The sequence below is a fragment of the Carica papaya genome, chromosome 2 (assembly GCF_054855325.1).
Source record: "Carica papaya isolate Zhongbai chromosome 2, ASM5485532v1, whole genome shotgun sequence".
Taxonomy (NCBI): Eukaryota; Viridiplantae; Streptophyta; class Magnoliopsida; order Brassicales; family Caricaceae; genus Carica; species Carica papaya.
The window spans coordinates 27586704-27605169 of NC_142310.1; the positions used below are offsets into that span (position 1 = coordinate 27586704).

At 32.1% G+C, this 18466-nt stretch overlaps 1 protein-coding gene across 1 annotated transcript; it reads left to right on the top strand.

Moving 5' to 3' along the window:
* Positions 1-3338: 3338 nt before the first annotated feature.
* LOC110814786 (chloride channel protein CLC-c-like) lies at positions 3339-13106 on the top strand. The gene is made up of 7 exons (XM_022042398.2): positions 3339-3832; positions 4060-4260; positions 5502-5679; positions 5860-6122; positions 10330-10599; positions 10795-11923; positions 12644-13106. Exons 1-7 carry the CDS (start codon positions 3657-3659, stop codon positions 12734-12736), a joined length of 2310 nt encoding a protein of 769 aa, XP_021898090.1. The 5' UTR covers positions 3339-3656; the 3' UTR covers positions 12737-13106.
* Positions 13107-18466: the final 5360 nt, after the last annotated feature.

Here is an 18466-nt window from a genome sequence, read left to right on the forward strand (position 1 = left end):
CCCTCAAAATCGAAAATCAGTGTTAAAAATCTTTTTCGGCTAATTTCAGAATTCTGGTACGGCGGCACCACCGTGCTTCAACGACGACACCACCACACATGGCAGTGGTTTGACTCGGCCTGGCTATTTTCGGTTAGTTTTGGTCGAGTTTGGTTAGTTTTATATCCATCCCTGTGAGAAAACACGTTAGAGGGTCTCGGTTGGTCCAAAAAAAGTCAAAAAATAAAAATCTACCGGTGGTGAAATTTTCTGGTGCGGCAGCTCCACTAGCTCACCTTTGCGACTAAGCTTTCGGTCAACCTATAGAAAATATAATGGTGAACACAATTGTGGAGAAATCGCACGAAACAAGAAATGAGAAATGGCTCATCGGAAGCGATTTTGAGTTTTGCCCGCGATGGTGCCGCCAAATTTTACCCATAGTTTTTGGCTCATTTGCTATTCTATTTGCTCCGATTTGGCCATGGGGGTGTTCAAAATCAAATTTCGAGCGGATATGAGAATTTTTTTACCTTTTTTGGCAGTCAAAGATGGCTCTGGCGCGGCAGCGGACGGCAGTCGGCTCCTTTCTCCAGCGACTAGTTCTTTTTCTCCCGCTGAAGGCTGGCGGCTAGGGTTTGGGTTTGGTGTGATGCGAGATATTTATACTCTTCTTCCTTAAATCTGGACCGTTCATCACATTTGATTTCAACCGTCGGATTGCATTTAAAGAGAAAATGAATATGGACCATTCGTCGCGATTTGATCTCGACTATACGATCATGTTTAAAGAGAGAACGAATCTGAACTATTCATCGCATATAATCGCGACCATCCGGTCGCGCCTGAGGAGAGAATGGATCTGGATCGTCCACGCGCGAGGGAACACATCGAGGCCACCCGATCGCGGGCATGCAGATTGCCAGTGTGGCCTCTTGTGTGGCACCGAGTCAGCGTACCTTGCCATGCGGCGTGCTTCGGTTCGTTGGGGTTGCTAACTGGGCGGTCGTACGTGGTACAATTATTTTTAATTGTATTTTGACCTCCAGTTTCTTATTTTTCTTTCAAAAATACTATCCGAACCCAAATTTTCACCCATTTTTTTCAAAATTATTTTCAATTTCATCTTCAACCTATTTTTCCCTCCCTAATTTTACATTAAATAAAATTTATAAATTTAAAAATTATATTTGTATACATTTTTAAAATTTTAAAATTAATCACGGGTCAAATTTTAGGCACAGATATTACAGTTGTATTCTTAATAAGATCTATAAAAAATAAAAATAAAGGAATTCAAGTAAAACTTTATATGATATGTGCACATTGAATCTCTTACATCATTTTTTATTTTTTATGAATATTTAATTTACATATATAACTAAAATCCTCTCATGATATTTGATAATTGGTGAACTTAGCTTATAGCTATTTTATCAATCATTTAAGATATTGGTAAGTACTTAACTTAGTTTATATGAATTATTAACTATCTTTTTGTTGTAGTAGTGTACTTATTTAAAAGTTGTCTGAAAATTTAGATTAAAAAATTAATATTATTATTTATTTTTCTACTTTAAATTTATTTTTATTTTATTCTCTCATGTTCGTCCTACAAAACTTATAATTATCTTGTTCTGAGTTAATTAATTTGAAAATAATTTGCAAAATAATATTTTGCTTAATTAAAAAGTTATAAACTTCGTCCTTAAGGTATTAACACGAACAACGAAAAAACTAATGATTGCTAATGAGGGGTTGTTTGCTTTTTGTAGGATTTATTTATTTTTTATTCACTTTATAAAATACGTTTTAAGTTAATTGAAAAAAGTTAAAAGTGAAACGATTAGTTAGTACTATTAATTCATAAAAATAATCAAAGAAAAGTTAAATACGTTAGAGATACGAATTATTTCAATTTATATTTCGACATTATTATTTTATTTAAATTAATAATTTTTAAAGTCAATAACTATATAATAATGATTATTATTGAATTCTCTTAAGATGAATAATTTTCGATGATAAATTCATTAAAAAAATTATTTAAATATTTACCCTTTGAGTCTCTTAGTCCTATTTATTCCAACTCACATATATTTTGACACATTGATTATATAATAAAATTATAATAACAAAGTATTTCGAAACCCTCTTATAGTATTTGGGTATTAGAGGGTTAATATATCTAATTATGAACCTAAAAGGTCGTTAGTAGGCATAAATTGGTGTTGACAAGTGAAATAATTTAAGAGCACGTGGTGGCACCATGTGATTTGCCTAATTAAATAAATATATATATATATACACGTATTAAGTCAATGGGTTAGTTGATCTCATTAAAAGATGTACAGCAAACCTTATTTAAAAGTGACAGCCCACACTTTTCCCTGTCCTACATAAATGCACATGTATTATAAATATCTATTATATATTTCTTTATTTTAATTATTTTTTAAAAGAATTATTGATACTTTGTTTTCTTATTAAAATATTGAATGATAGATGACAAAATTTCAAATATACTAAATATTATATCAATTATTTATTTGTCAATAAGCATTTCGTAATTGACAAGTATTTTTGAAATATATATTACAGTCAAATAAATTTTTGTATAGTATTTGAATATTTTTCATATTATAAAGCTTATGGCGAGATTTGGAGATAACTTTCCCTTTTGTTTTTTTTTTTTTTGGTTTTATGAAGAGAAATATGTTTTTGTTTAATTTTTTATTTAATTTTGTTGGTCTATGAGATGGCAATGCACAATTAATGAAAGGAATTGTCTTATCTTCATATTTATTTAATGACCCACATGACAATACCATGTAAGGAAAGTTTGACCATGTGTTTTACCCATTTATTATTTATTATTAATTTATTTATTTTAGCTAAATAATTTTTTTAATTTTAAAAAATATTTAATTTAATTTAATTTCCAAATATAACTTGTTAATTTTAACAAAATAATAATAATATTTTCTTATTAATTTATGTATAAATTAAATATATTCTAAATTATTTAAGCGTTAAAATTTATATCTATTTTTTTTTAACATTATAAAAATTAGATACGAATTAATTTAAATAAAAATTGTTTTAATTTATGAATTAAAAATATTATCAGAAAAATAAAATTTCTCGAAACTATCAAAATCTTAACCATTTTGAGCACTTGGGCTATTATTATTCATACGGGGGTACGGATTGACATGGATTAATCGTGTTTCTTTTTTTTTTCCACACCATTAAAAAGACAAAATATCCTTTATAAAAATGGTTTAAGAAAATGGATATTAAATAAATGTAATTAGTTTATTTATTTATTTTAGATTTTGCGAGGGAAAAAAGTCACGTCGTCGATATAAAAAGTGCGAGACTCTCGTGGTTACGTGAGTTGTTTGGGGAGAGTTAAAAAAAGGAGAAAATCCGAGGAATGGAGATTTAAGACTCTGGTTTGTTCAGACTAGAGATGGAACAGAACTGTTTTCAGAATATTTAGGGACAGAAATTTGGGGAAGAGAGGAATCTAGAGAGACAGATTTCATGGGAGAAAGGCGAAGATAGAGTCGACAATTGTTGATTTGTGTTTGGGAGGTGCGTTTTTTGGGGAAAGAAAAGGCGGAGATCAATCGAGAATAGCGGTTAAGGACATTTGTGTTTGAGATAGAGAGATGGATCGGAGGGAGGAGGATGATATAGAGAAGGAGTGTGAACCAGAAAACGTAGATGACAAGGAATTCGGGTCAACGGTCAGACAACCGTTGCTGGTTAAGAACAGAACGAATACCACATCTCAGATTGCGATAGTAGGCGCCAATACCTGCCCCATTGAGAGCCTTGACTATGAGTAAGATCGTTTCTAATTCCATTTACTTGTGTTTCGTTCCTGGGAAAACGAATCGAATTTGAATTGTATGATCAATCTGCACATAGCATCAAATTTCTTGTTTAGTGAAATGATGATGGAAAAAAGAGAATGTAATGAAGGCCAAGCCAGATTTTTTTTCTCCTTTTTTATGATAAATATGGGTTGATTCAATGATTCTAATAATCGGTTCCCGTCTATTCTTGCAGGATTATTGAGAATGATCTTTTTAAGCAGGACTGGAGGTCTAGAAGGAAGGTTGAGATATTTCAGTATGTTGTTCTCAAGTGGACGCTTGCTCTCCTAATAGGCTTGGCGACAGGCCTTGTTGGGTTTTTCAATAATATTGCTGTTGAGAATATTGCTGGATTTAAACTTCTGCTAACAAATTATCTCATGCTTAATGACAAGTAAGCCTAAAGACAGCCCTTTAAGATTATTTTAGATTCTGAGTTCATTTTGCAATCACTTCATCAACCAATTAAGTTATTCAACCCATTGTTTGGTTGCAAATTGAACTGATACACCATATTATCAAAATATCAAAACTCAGTTGCAAATGAATTCCTCTTTCAATTCATTTTCAACTAAAATGAAATACAGTTCATTTTTTAAAACAAATCCTTAATTTCAACTTTACTTCTACTTTTCCCACATCAAGAGAATAGTTACTTACAAATAGTAATCTTGAGCAATATGATACCCAAACTAAAGGCTACTCTTTTCTTTACATGCTGTGTAATATACTGCATCCTTTAGGGCATCATCTGAAGTATTACTTTGTGTTCCGCCAGTTTCTTTTAGAAGTCATTGCAGGATATAGGGTACATTTGCATTGCTCTTTCACCTTGTTTAGTTTGTAAAATACCATCTAGGATACTGTAGATGGCGGATATTATCCATGACTTCTGAAGATGGTAGTCAAGCATGTCAACTAGAAAAATGAAAATGATGTCCATGCGGGTCTTCTTCAGCTTTCAGCGCATGAGCTCTCTCCCATAGCCTTGACTTAATTTTTTGGTTGCATTGCTTTCTGCTGCATTCAGAAGTAACTTCAAAAGGAAAAATCATATTGCAAATAGTGCACCAACCGAGCATCTGAAATCCACTGTAGATATTATTTAGGCATATTTGGTGATGTCTTTGCATTTTAGATTGCTACCCATTTTCTCTAGATCGTAGTATTGTTAATATGTGGCTAGAGAGATTATGGTACAGTTGAAATTGGCCTGGTATCGTTTTTTTTGGTTATTCAACCTGTTATTTCTTGATCATAGTACTGTTAATTTGTGGCCAAAGTGATGATGATATGGTTGTATTTGGCCTAGGCGATTGTTTTGGCATTCTTTAATTTTAAGTTTTCTTTTAAATTCACTATCTTAGCAACAAATGGTAAGTGATTCCATGAAGGTAGGCATGTTGTAGAACCATCTAAAATTCTCTTTGTTTACTCTCTTTCTCGCCTTTTTACTTTAATATATGAGTGTATGTTGCCTGAATATATTCACTACAAGTGTCACATTGAAGTGCCAGACTGTAGCTTTTAGACACTGTAATCATCACCCAGTTTCAAAAACCTGCAGCATGTAGTTTAGGAGGAAAAATTTTTACACGTTGGAGAAACTGTGAAAGGATTCTTATTCCAGTGCAGATATTACCAGGCATTTGCTGCATTTGCTGGCTGCAATCTTATTTTGGCAATCGCCGCTGGAGCTCTCTGTGCTTTCATTGCTCCTGCAGCAGCAGGCTCTGGGATACCAGAGGTGAAAGCTTACCTCAATGGTATAGATGCTTATTCAATTTTGGCTCCAAGTACACTCTTTGTAAAGGTGAGGAACAGTACCTGGAATGACACTGGAAAATCTAGCAATTTATAAGACAGCTCGTGCCTTTTAGGCTATAAAATTTTCAATCTCATGGGCTCTTCTGTTGCCATTGATCACAACAGAGATTTCTAATTCCTGTCACTAATTGTAATTTTGTTTGTATATTATGTCCAAATTTGGCAGATTTTTGGCTCCATTTTAGGGGTTTCTGCTGGATTTGTTGTGGGGAAAGAGGGGCCTATGGTCCACACAGGTGCTTGCATTGCCAATCTGCTAGGGCAGGGTGGTTCCCGAAAATATCGTTTGACTTGGAGATGGCTTAGATACTTCAAAAATGATCGGGACAGGCGGGATTTGATCACATGTGGAGCTGCTGCTGGTGTAGCAGCTGCTTTCCGAGCGCCAGTTGGTGGAGTGCTCTTTGCCCTTGAAGAAGCAGCTTCATGGTAATGACTTCTCTATCATTCTTTTCTGTTATTTGGCTCTAGGTAATCACAGGCCACTGCTAGTTAGGTAAATCAGAGATGGCGGTCTTGTCAGGTGTGAACTTTATAGGAATACATTCTCATGGAAAATCACATTTCTTGAGATAAAAACTTCATCTGTCTCCAAATCCAGAAGTTTATATCCCTTAGTTCTAAAGAGATATCCCAAGAAAATGCACTTTCTTGCCTTAAGGATCAAATTTCTGTCTATTATTGATTTGCAGTAGAGACAAAGGCCAAACACCTAAAAACCCTCAAGTGATTGCATGTTGGCCTGCTGTGTAACAGTATCTCAAAAGGAGTTTTGTGATCAATAGCTGATGAAGGCGTTCTATTGATCAAATATACTGCTGTTAAGATGAAATAGCTCCAATACTTAGTTTTGAGTCCATTTTGAAACTTTAGAGCTCTGATAATATTCAGAATGTGTTGATGTTTCCTTTCTACTCTTCCATTATGCTTTGGTGTCTCAACACATCTTCTCTGGTGAACCATCCCTTGCTCCAAATAGAATTCTTTCATCTCGAACTCCTTCCCTTGACACTTTATATGACTTTGATTCCTGTCCCAAATTGTGTTTGCACAAAACTATAGAAATTCTGTAGGGTAGGTCCTGCTTTTGATTTACATTTGAGTAAATGAAACCAAGTGCATCTATGAAAATCGTCTAGAATGGTAAGAATATAACAGTATCCATCATAAGAGACCTCACTACATGGTTCCCAGATATCACAATGTATTAATTCGAAACAATGTTTGCTTCTATGTTTCCTATTGGAATAGAGTTTATGCAGTTTAGCAAGTGGACAAATAAAACAAGGTTTATTTCTTTATTCTGTCAAAACATTTGTCATAATTGTAGATACAGGTAATGAGGAACAACCCAGACGATAATGCTAAACACAAAAACTTCACCTTGATTGCTGCCGAAAGGAACTGTTGCAAACAACACCTTGCTATTATGGGAAATTGGCATTTTGCGTTACTGTAGGTGGTGCAGACCATATTTGATTTCACCAATTCTAATTGTCCTCCAAGGCAAAAGGCCTTGTATTACACAAAATTCTTGTGAGAATATGAGGCAACACCGTCAATCCTGTGTTAGTCTTTTTGCAGATATAATATTATAGTTAAAACATGGAACAAATAAGACATTATGAAGAATTAGTTCATCTGAAATCTTCACTGTTACAACATGGAACACATCAATTTTGTCACCATTAGGCAGGACAAATCCAGAGAATAAGTTCTCTGTGATACTCAAATATTGAGTGGGTGTGGATATAATGTGATCTAATGCATTAGTATCTATAATCCAGGGCACATTTATGTGAATTTTGGATTCCATTGAATAAGTAGAGACATAGGTACATACCACATAAACCAGAGACACTCTCTGCTCCTGAGGAAGAGTAGCAGATGATGTACTGTGTTTACCGATGAATGGTTTTGTTGCAGAAGTGTCATTAACTGTTCATACTGCTCCTGTGTAATGGGTGATTATTTTTCTACATTTTTCTATTCCTAGGTGGAAGATGTAGAAACTTGGTTGGCAATTGACACCTCACCATTTCCATGCAACCTATGTCCCTTAAGGTACCCATAATCTGTAGCAAGCATCAACAATATTGACTTAGTAGGTTATAGTAAGAGGATGCCTGTCTTCCCATATTAAATTTGAATTATGTTCAATTGTGTTGCCTGCAGCCTTACTATGAGAGCAATAGTACTTCTCTCGACTTGCATTACTTCCCTTGGACACCTGTTCAACTCTCTGACACTAAGCCTAGTTTCTGTTCCCTTTGTTGTCCAACGATATTCTTTTAGGCTTTTCTTCTTGTTGGATGATTGAATATATTCAGACAGGAAAATGGCTTGATTAATATTATGTGCTTTAATAGCCTTGTCGGACTTGTCTAACTCCATGAGGGACTTCATAACCCAATCCATTTGTTGATATTCAACTATCGACTTCAGTCATCCACATGTATAATTTGGGATTGATTCATAATTCAATAGTTCATTAAACAAGACTTTCAATTTTGAAAAATAGACACTTATAGTGTTTTGATTCTGAATGAGCTTGGAAATAAGCTGTTCTTTTTTCTGAAATAAAATATGGTATTTATCATTTACAAGCACCAAGGGGTGTCAATCCATGTACAAAATTATTTACACTTCAATCAGCATACCTATAAGATTCTGAGACTCTTCCCTAGTATGCATAAAATGATCAGTAATTAATAATTCTATGGTTTGGAACTATCTATCCCTAACCCTATCAAAGTTAGCTTTTACCCCTTCAAAAGCTCTCTTATTTCTTTCTTCACAAAAAACCCAAAAAATTGCAAGGGGAATGAGACCCACATACTTTTTTCACCGCCAATACCCTTCCACACTCAAATCTCATCCCTTATATTACTTGCCATGACCCAACTGATTCCCAGTAACCTATATACCCTGGCCCATAACTTATATACCGATGGACACCACAACAATATATGATTATAAGACTCTTTTTCCCACCCTTGCATAGGAAGAATCCATTTACCAAAATCTTTCCCTTTATCTGTAACTTGTCAATAGTAAGTATATATCCTCTTGCAGCCTCCCAAGCGAAAAAGGCTATTCTAGTAGAGCGCTCACCTTTCAAATTTGCTTGTACGGAAAGCTAATCTCATATGAGTCATTTTTAAGTAAGTAACTGCAGAAAGATTTTATCATGTAAATATGCTCAACTCCTATACTCCAGATTAGTTGATCATTGCTCTTATTCAGATAGACTATGGATGTTGGATTAATAAGGTACTCAAACTCACTTACTTCCCAATTATTGAGGTTCCTCATCAAACTCACTTACTCCAGCATTGGCACTGCCTCTTCTTGCTTCCTTGCCAGCCGAAGGCTTTCCTTCTCTATTATCCCTAGTTTCCAGTCTTCCTCTATTATTCTTTCCTCCCTTGGGATCCGGAAGACTCAAGTCTTCCACCATTAGTCAAGGATGCACTGGTCTTCCCCGCTCTCAATCGTGATCCTCTAGTTCAAAGTCGGGAATTTTCAGTACCATCTTTAGTCTTGAAATAGACAAAAAGGCACCGTTCTTTTCCAATTACCACTCATTATCCTGTATTTGGACTGGATAACCTTTCACCAAAGGCTGCCCAAACTTCTACATCCATTTAGCCAAGATTCCCTTGTTAGACGGAGATAGAGACCTAATTCCTAAGCCACACTGCAAAGATGGAAATTTTTACTGGATTCCAGTTCACATATGGAACTATCTTTGCTCTTCAGAAGCTTCCAAGAGAAATGACATTGAATCTGCTCAAGCCGTTTAGCCACATAGCTGCTCATAAGAAATTGAGACCAACTAGATTGGGATAATGATGACAAAATAAATTGTGATTTGTTTAGACGTGTTTATTTATTAGCAACCACCTTATTACTATGATGATGAGAAAATAAATAATAATATTAATGTCTATGAACTAATTCTATGTCTATTAGTACAGTAATTTATTCTTCTTTGAATTGTATATCGTGTTTGAAATTTTTCTTTGGGCGATTATGTTATAATTTTCTTATAATGGTCTTATGATGTTCTTAAAATACTATTTTCAGAACTTCCAAATGTTAATTGGTGAAATGTTACCAATTACAGTTTGGACTGAGAGAACTGATATGACCTGATTTACTGTAAATAAGTCAAACTTATCAACTTAATTTTGACTTATTCAATATACCTTGTTAGATAAATGGGGTTAGATGAGTTTAACAAATAAGCCATTTATACAACAGATTGGCTTTGACCCCGGGATGACATGATTTTTGAACAGCCCAAGTTTGGGTTTGAGAGTTTATTCACTAAATAAACACCTTAAGCTAACAAGACGTGGTTACACAACCGGGACAGAATTGCTAGCTTTCCTGGAATACAAGAAAAGGAAAACAGTATTTTTCATTTGGAATAGGTGACCTGCTTGCAGAATTGTAAATTTGTCCAAAACCCATGTTGATATCTGTTTCGAGACTCGAGAAGTTTGAAACCTAGGGAATTGTTTTATCACTTGCAGATTTGTTCATTTCTTGTTTATAGAGATTCTTGTGATTCTATTATTTTTTAATTATAAACTTTGCAAATTGTGTCATGTTCGTTGAAACTATACAGGTGGAGAAGTGCTTTGCTTTGGAGGACATTTTTCACTACAGCTGTTGTTGCTGTGGTGTTGAGAGCTTTGATAGAATTCTGCAGAAGTGGAAAATGTGGGCTGTTTGGACAGGGAGGTCTGATCATGTTTGATGTCAATACAGCGACTGCCACTTATAACACCGAGGATCTTCTTGCAGTTATTTTCCTTGGAGTTATTGGGGGCATTTTGGGAAGCCTCTACAATTTTCTTGTGGATAAGGTTCTTCGTACCTATAGCATCATTAATGAGTATGTCATAGAAATTTCATGTCATTTTATAAGTTTTCTTAATCTTTTCAGCCCTCTATGTTGATTCTTAGACAGTTTCTTGATCTTTTCTTCCCAGAAAACACTTGCTGAATGTATCTTTAATGATTGAATTCAAGATTGTTTTTGACAATTTTTATTTTTCTTGTTTCTGATTGTTAATAATAAATGGTGCAGGAAGGGTCCATCATATAAAGTCCTGCTTGTCATGATTATTTCCCTTCTGACCTCTTGTTGTTCCTTTGGCCTCCCATGGCTTTCACAGTGTATTCCTTGTCCTCCTCACCTGAAAGAACAATGTCCAACTGAAGGTCGATCTGGAAATTACAAGAGTTTCCAGTGTCCACCAAACCATTACAATGACCTTGCCTCCCTACTTTTCAATACTAATGATGACGCAATCCGCAATTTATTTGCCTCTGGCTCTGATAAGCATTTTCGCCTGTCTACCCTTTTAGTCTTCTTTGGTGCAATATACTCCCTTGGCATTGTCACATATGGCATAGCTGTTCCCTCAGGACTCTTCATTCCTGTCATTCTTGCTGGAGCCTCTTATGGACGACTTGTCGGGAATGTGCTTGGTTCTCTTTCTGGTCTAGACGGTGGTTTCTTCGCCCTCCTTGGAGCTGCCTCTTTCCTTGGTGGCACGATGAGGATGACAGTTTCTCTTTGTGTCATACTTCTTGAACTTACTAATGACCTGTTGATGTTGCCCTTGGTAATGCTGGTTCTCCTTATTTCAAAAACTGTGGCTGATACTTTCAATAAAGGTGTCTATGACCAGATTGTGAAAATGAAAGGGTTACCATACATGGAGGCCCACGCCGAACCATACATGAGACACTTGATTGCAAGTGATGTTGTTTCTGGTCCATTGGTGACCTTTTCTGGGGTTGAGAAAGTCAGCACCATAGTGCAGGCTTTGAGCACAACAAAACATAATGGATTCCCTGTTATTGATGAACCTCCTTTTTCAGATGCTCCAGAGTTGTGTGGGCTTGTTTTGAGGTCTCATCTGCTTGTGTTGCTTAAAGAGAAGAGATTTTCTGGCTACAGGGTGATGACTGGATCACAAATTATGAAAAGGTTCAAGGCACATGATTTTGCAAAGGCAGGATTAGGTAGAGGTGTTAAGCTGGAGGATTTGGATATTGATGAGGAGGAGATGGAGATGTATGTTGATCTCCATCCTGTTTCTAATACCTCTCCATACACTGTGGTGGAAACAATGTCTCTGGCCAAAGCTGCTGTTCTTTTCCGGGAACTTGGCCTTCGGCACCTGTGTGTGGTGCCAAAGACACCAGGGGTAAGTCTCTCTTCCTTCATTTTGCTGGCATTCCTTAACAGAGAAGGAAACAGGATATAAATCAAACAGCCTAACTTAGTTGCAATTGCATCAAGTTTAGTTCATTTATATCATATGAGTATTTTAGTATATTATTATCTTATTCAGTGAATCAAATATCTTTTTAGGTTGAGCTTAATTTAAATTTTAATTGCATGGAATAATTTAGGAGAATAATACAAAATATAAATGTGATAGAATTTTGAGTGCAAATATTATCATATTCCAAGTTTATTTCATCTATAATTCAGTTTAGGTACTTTTGTCATTCCTTATTTTAAGTATAATTATAAAGTTGTCGTTATAAAATTGAAAATATAAGTGAATACTAATTTTTACATATCAAATAATTAAGATAGAGGGAATGAATGGAAAAAGAATGCGTCTTTTGTCTTGGCACAGAGAAGAGCTTTAGCAAACTATGAGAAGATTTGAGTACCATGACCATGCTTCTTTTCCATATAGAATTTCAAATGAGTTCTGGTTGTTGGCTTGATTTTTGAGTTCATGTGAATGTTTGTGCTATGAATAATTTTCTTTTCTTGAATCTGTAAATGAAACAAAGCCAAGTATGGTAATGATCTAGTTTTCATTGCAATTCTCCTGTATAAGATCTTGAGTTTTTATTTTTTGATTCTTTACAAGTGTTTTCTCAAATGATGAATTTCCTACAATTTTCAGAGGCCTCCAATTGTTGGAATCCTAACAAGGCATGATTTCATGCCAGAACACATATTGGGACTCTATCCAAACATCAAGACCAGCAAGAAGTAAGGTGAACAAGCTACTCAGTTATTTGCTGGTCTTTACCAGTCAGTCCCTTCTATATTGTTAAGAGAAAAAAGTATTTCATGGATATTACTTTTCAAAAGTATTTATTAGCATCTTTCCCTTTTAGAGTAATTCAAGAATATTGTGAAGACCTGATAGTATGATATTTTGATGTTATATATATATATAGACAATATTTAGTATACAAGAGATGTCAAAATTTTGATGGAAAATGAGCTAGGCTTTGTCAGCAATAATCTCTCACTTCTGGCCTCTGAGGATACTCTGGATTAAATCCATTTCTATGTAAAGATGCTTGTTGCTATCATTATTATTTTGTTAAAAATAAATTTATTTACAAATTCATACTTAATTTCAAAATCATATATTTTATTTTTAAAATAATAAGTTAATTTTTTTTTAATATACTAAAAAAAAAAAATTATTGTTCTAATTTCAGTTAAATGTTTATAGTAGATTAATTTTATTATTGGAGAAGAATTTAAAAGAACCATAAATCTTTAAATAAATTTATCAAACGAAAAGACAAATCAATTAAAATTTTAAATAAAATTAATTGGAATTTAAAGTACAAAATATTTTATTTTAAATTTATGAAGAAAGGACAAATGTTGGTTTGTTTGCTTTTTAAAATTTGAAAACAAGAAGTTCTCTTTTTGGAGGAAGTGAAGACAAGCTCTCAACATCAATATAGATGTAAAAAGAAATTCAAATGGAGAAAAAGTTAAAATAAGAACAAAATTAAATAATTAGCTATGTGATTTTAAAATTTAATATTCAAAAACACTATCATTCAAGATCTAAATCTACCAACCCTCTCAAAAAAAAAAAAAAAAAACAATTTAAGATTCCATTATTGTTCTTAAAAGTAAATATTTTGAAAGATACTCATAATTTACAGCCAATTTAAAATTTTCTAGTGGGCATTTTTTTTTTAACCATAATTTAGGGGAGTAATTATTAAATTTTTTACAATTTTTAAGTTATATATATATATATAGCTATTTGGTTAACTCTTAAAAATTTAAAGAAAATTATCCTCCCACGTTTGAATTTGTATTAACTTATATTATATTTTCAATTATAACTATAATGCCCCGATCATAATTTCGAGACGTTACGACAACCCTATCTGCATGCATGGTATGACATATACTATTACACAACTAAATTCTTTCAAAATAATATAAACCGATAAATAATAAATATTTCAGTCTAATTAGTCAATATTTAAATTTTCTTTATTATATATCTATCAATATCGTAAATCGCAATTATATAATTCTTGTTTTAAAATATTTTTCTTTCAACTAACTATACAAGTATTCTGGTTCACTACCCACGCTTCCCAAATAGTTTTCTCTAAGTGTTAAGCTCGAAAGAATGCAATTCTAATCCGATTTATTGTGCTATATCATCTGTAAATGATATGTAATGAGTATACACAAACTCATTAAAATAAATTCAAAACATTAATAAAGCATGAAATCCAGTTAAAAGCCTACATTAATACCCCACTTCCTATACCCTTACTCTCATTACCCTTTTCGTTTCCCCTACACTCACTCTTCTCCCCTTATGCGTTTACCACAATCATAATCACAGCCCTCCCTGAAAGAAAACTGTCAAATCTCATCGTCTAACGTCACCACTGTATGCCATAATAATAGTAAACAAAGTACCTATATATGTCCACTTGACCCTAAATCAATCATACACTCCCACCGTCACCCTCCAGGTAATCCTCAGCCATCACCAACATTGGCGACTCAACTTACCTCCATTTTCGCCAATCATCGACCATAAACCGCCACACACTCACATCGTTGCCATTTAGGTAATCCCTAGTCATCATCAATATCTACGACCTAACTTACCTCTATTTCACCAATCATCAACCATAAATCGATCATATACTCACATTATTACCATTCAGGTAACCCCTAGTCATCATCAATATTGGCGACCCAACTTACCCATATTTTCGCCAATCATCAACCATAAATCGGCCATACACTCATACCATCATCATTCCGATAACCCCTAGTCATCACCAATATCGGCAACTCAACTTATTTCCATTCTAACAACCATCGACAGCCAAAATCGGCGTCTTCATACAATAAAAATATCACAACTACAGTTATACAGTTTTTACAATCATATTCAATTATCATTCAATTATCATATATGCATGCATATTCAACAAATACACAGAATAGTTCATACAAATATGTATATTTAATAAGCACACAGAATAGTTCAAGTTAACATCCACACACATGTACAACTAACAGAGTCCATACAGTTTCTACATACTCATTCCTCCTATCCTGCAACATATACACACATTGTTATTGTCTGTTTTCATCACCCCCCCCCCCCCCCCCCCCATACTTCACATAGCTATTGCCCACTATTTAGTAACACACACAATTTTAGTAACATCAACCCCTTACTCCCTGTTTCCATATTTCTCTCACATGTATCTCTCTCTCTCATCTCACACAACCGTCCTCTCAAAACACTCCAGCCATCACAACCCCTTTCACTACTCTACTCCCAGCCTAACTTCAAAATCTCTAGTTTCTTGTCTATTTGATGAATGTCAAGTACTCATCTAGATGTTCATGTATTTTCTTGCCTAATTCTTACGTTTTCGAGTTTGCCTCTCTCTTTGGTGACATTCTGGTACATATATACTGGTATATATATATATATATATACACAATTTTTCTCTTTCTCACTTCCGCTCATCTCTCCCGCATGAGTCCTTCACGATTTCACCTACCAGACTTCCTTCTCTCTATTTACTTCCCGACCGATTCTCCTAGACAAGCAATTCCTCTTTTCACGGCTCCCTATCCTCTCCGTTGACATGCTCTTTCTTCTAGGGTTCATTACATAAATATTCACCACACTGTAGGAATTTAATTATAAATTATCATTTTAGTATTTAAGATTCGAATTTATAATACTTTTTGCCTCCATCATCCTCAACACAATAACAGTTCTCTCAATCACCTTAATCAGCTCCTCCCTCTCTGACTTTCTCTCTCTTCCTCGACCAACTCTCTCTTCTCCCTTTTTTTTTTCTCCTTTTTTTCCCTTTTTCTTTTTTTTCCCTCACCCTATTTATACCTAGTCTGGTAAATCATCCTAACTGTCCATTTCCTTCTCTTTTATCTGTACCATCCCCTTTCATTCTCCCCTCCCTCTTTTTAATATTTTTTTACTTATTTCTTCCTTTTTTTATATATATATAAACTCATTTATTATAATATTTCAAATTTACAATTTATAAAATCACCTATTACATTAATAATTAATGTCAAAATAATAAAATTTTATTCTTTTACTAATTAACTAATATCTTGTAATAGTTTCAATTTGATACAATATAAGGATGCAATAATGTTTCTTATATTATCCCAAATATGAAATTTCAAATCCTTGTGATCATCTAATTAAAAATTAACAATAATTAACAGTAAATCAATGTCAATAATGCTGATAATTAACAGCAAATCGAATTCTTACCATTGGATACCCAATTAATACATAATTAATTATGTGGTCCATTAAATTTTTAAGTCCAGATATTTAGTTAGTCAATTAAAATTCCATACGACTTAATTAAGTTATTAGATATTTCATATTGACAGTTAATTAAATCTAATTAATTAATCTTAATGTTACCTGTACAAAAAATCAAGGTTCATCAAGAATAAAGATAAAGATTCAAGATTTAACCAATATTTGATATAAAACCCTTCAAAATTCTATCGAGATTTAAATGAAATAAGCCGATAATTAGTCGATTTAACCAATATTTGATATAATATAAATCGATTATATTAATTTCAATAGAAATTATTTTTTATATCAATGAAATCTATTAAACTTAAATTCCGCGAGTGATACCTATAAACATATTCAGATTTTTAGATAATGATGAAGTTCATACAAAAATAAAGATTTTATAAATTAAAATTACCATAAAAACATATTTATTTTTCTATTATATGTAGGAATAATCTAAGGTATTGAGTGTATCAAGCTTTAATTTTCTATTAATTAATTTTTAACTGCTAGCCATATGACTCTTTATAATCTAAATATATATAATGACTAACTAATTAAAGCACATGAAAACAACCTTATTATATATCTATGAAAATATAATTCTTTAAATGTAAGTCAATCTATAAATAATTATTTTACATGTAATGAAATTTGGATTTTTATCAGTTTAAAATTAAATCGACCTAGATTAATTTAAATATAAAATAATAAATTTTATACGAACGAAAAATTAGGCTAGAATTTATTCAATCAAATCTTTTTTTACATATTTTTTAATTAAAAAATAACTAATAAAATCAACAAAAAATTAAAAGAAATAATAAATCTACGAACGATAATCATTTACCTAAATTAAAGTTAACGAAATTAATAATAATATATAATTTTTCATAAAATTTAGTTTTATTAATTATATCAGATAGTGAATTAGACTGAATTAAAATTTTTAGATTCCTCAACTTCTCGTTGAATATTATACCAAACATTATTTAATTTAGTATGATTTAATATATTAGGTTCACTTTAAAGTAAAAAATAAATTTTTTTTCTAAACAAACTTATTATTTTTTCATTCAAAATTTTAATGACATTTACATTAAAATTTTTAAAAAAATAAATTTAAAAGTGGAACTATTAAATTATAACAAGAAATATATTTAATATCAAATTGTATCATGAATCGTACTTTGAAAATAAATGAAATATTTACCTAAATTATAATAATACATTTAATGTTTCATTGTTTTTTTTTTTTTTGAAAATTTGAATTTACTATTCAAATTCCACATGAAATTTCAAATGAAGTCAAATTCTATAATTTTTCAAAAAAAATTCATAATATTATAATAATTATGTCTGGATCTAAGTAGAGTTTATTTGTAACTTCATATTCATTGTAATTATGAGATAGATAAATAATATTATTAGATGATAAAAAATTTGCTAATTTAAAACTTTATGCAAAATTATTATACATTACACAAGCATACATATAGATATGACATTTCTTTGTTATTACATAAGCATATATATACAAATAGTTGTTTCTATAATTATTGATAAAGATCTAAAATGAACCCATAAGAATTATTTACTCTCTTGCAATACAAGAAATTTCATACAAACTAAATTCTTATAATTTTATATAAATTTTGTATCTTCTAATTTAAATAAATATAAATTTATAAAAAATATCATAAGATAATAATGTTTATAACAAGTGAACTTAATTCGATTAGAAAATTCTAACTATAATCAATCATAAAATAATAGAAAATTATACTTAGAATTATAAATTTGTAATCATATTATAGTTAAAATAATTGGATGGTTTTAAACGAATTTACAAACAAAATTTATTTGTTAAAGAACATATTCATAAAATTTTTCAAAATTTGTCAAATTCTAAATGGTATTCAAAATCTTAACTTGGAAGAAATATGTACAAAACAAAAAACACATAATATATAGGTTTTATATTTTATTTATTCTTTATGTTTTGTTTTATATTTTACACTTAGTTTTAGTACGCAAGTTTTACCATGTTATATTTTGAAAAAAATAATATATAAATATATAATTTGAAAAGTATTACTTCCCATTCTCCACGGCCAAACATCATTCTCA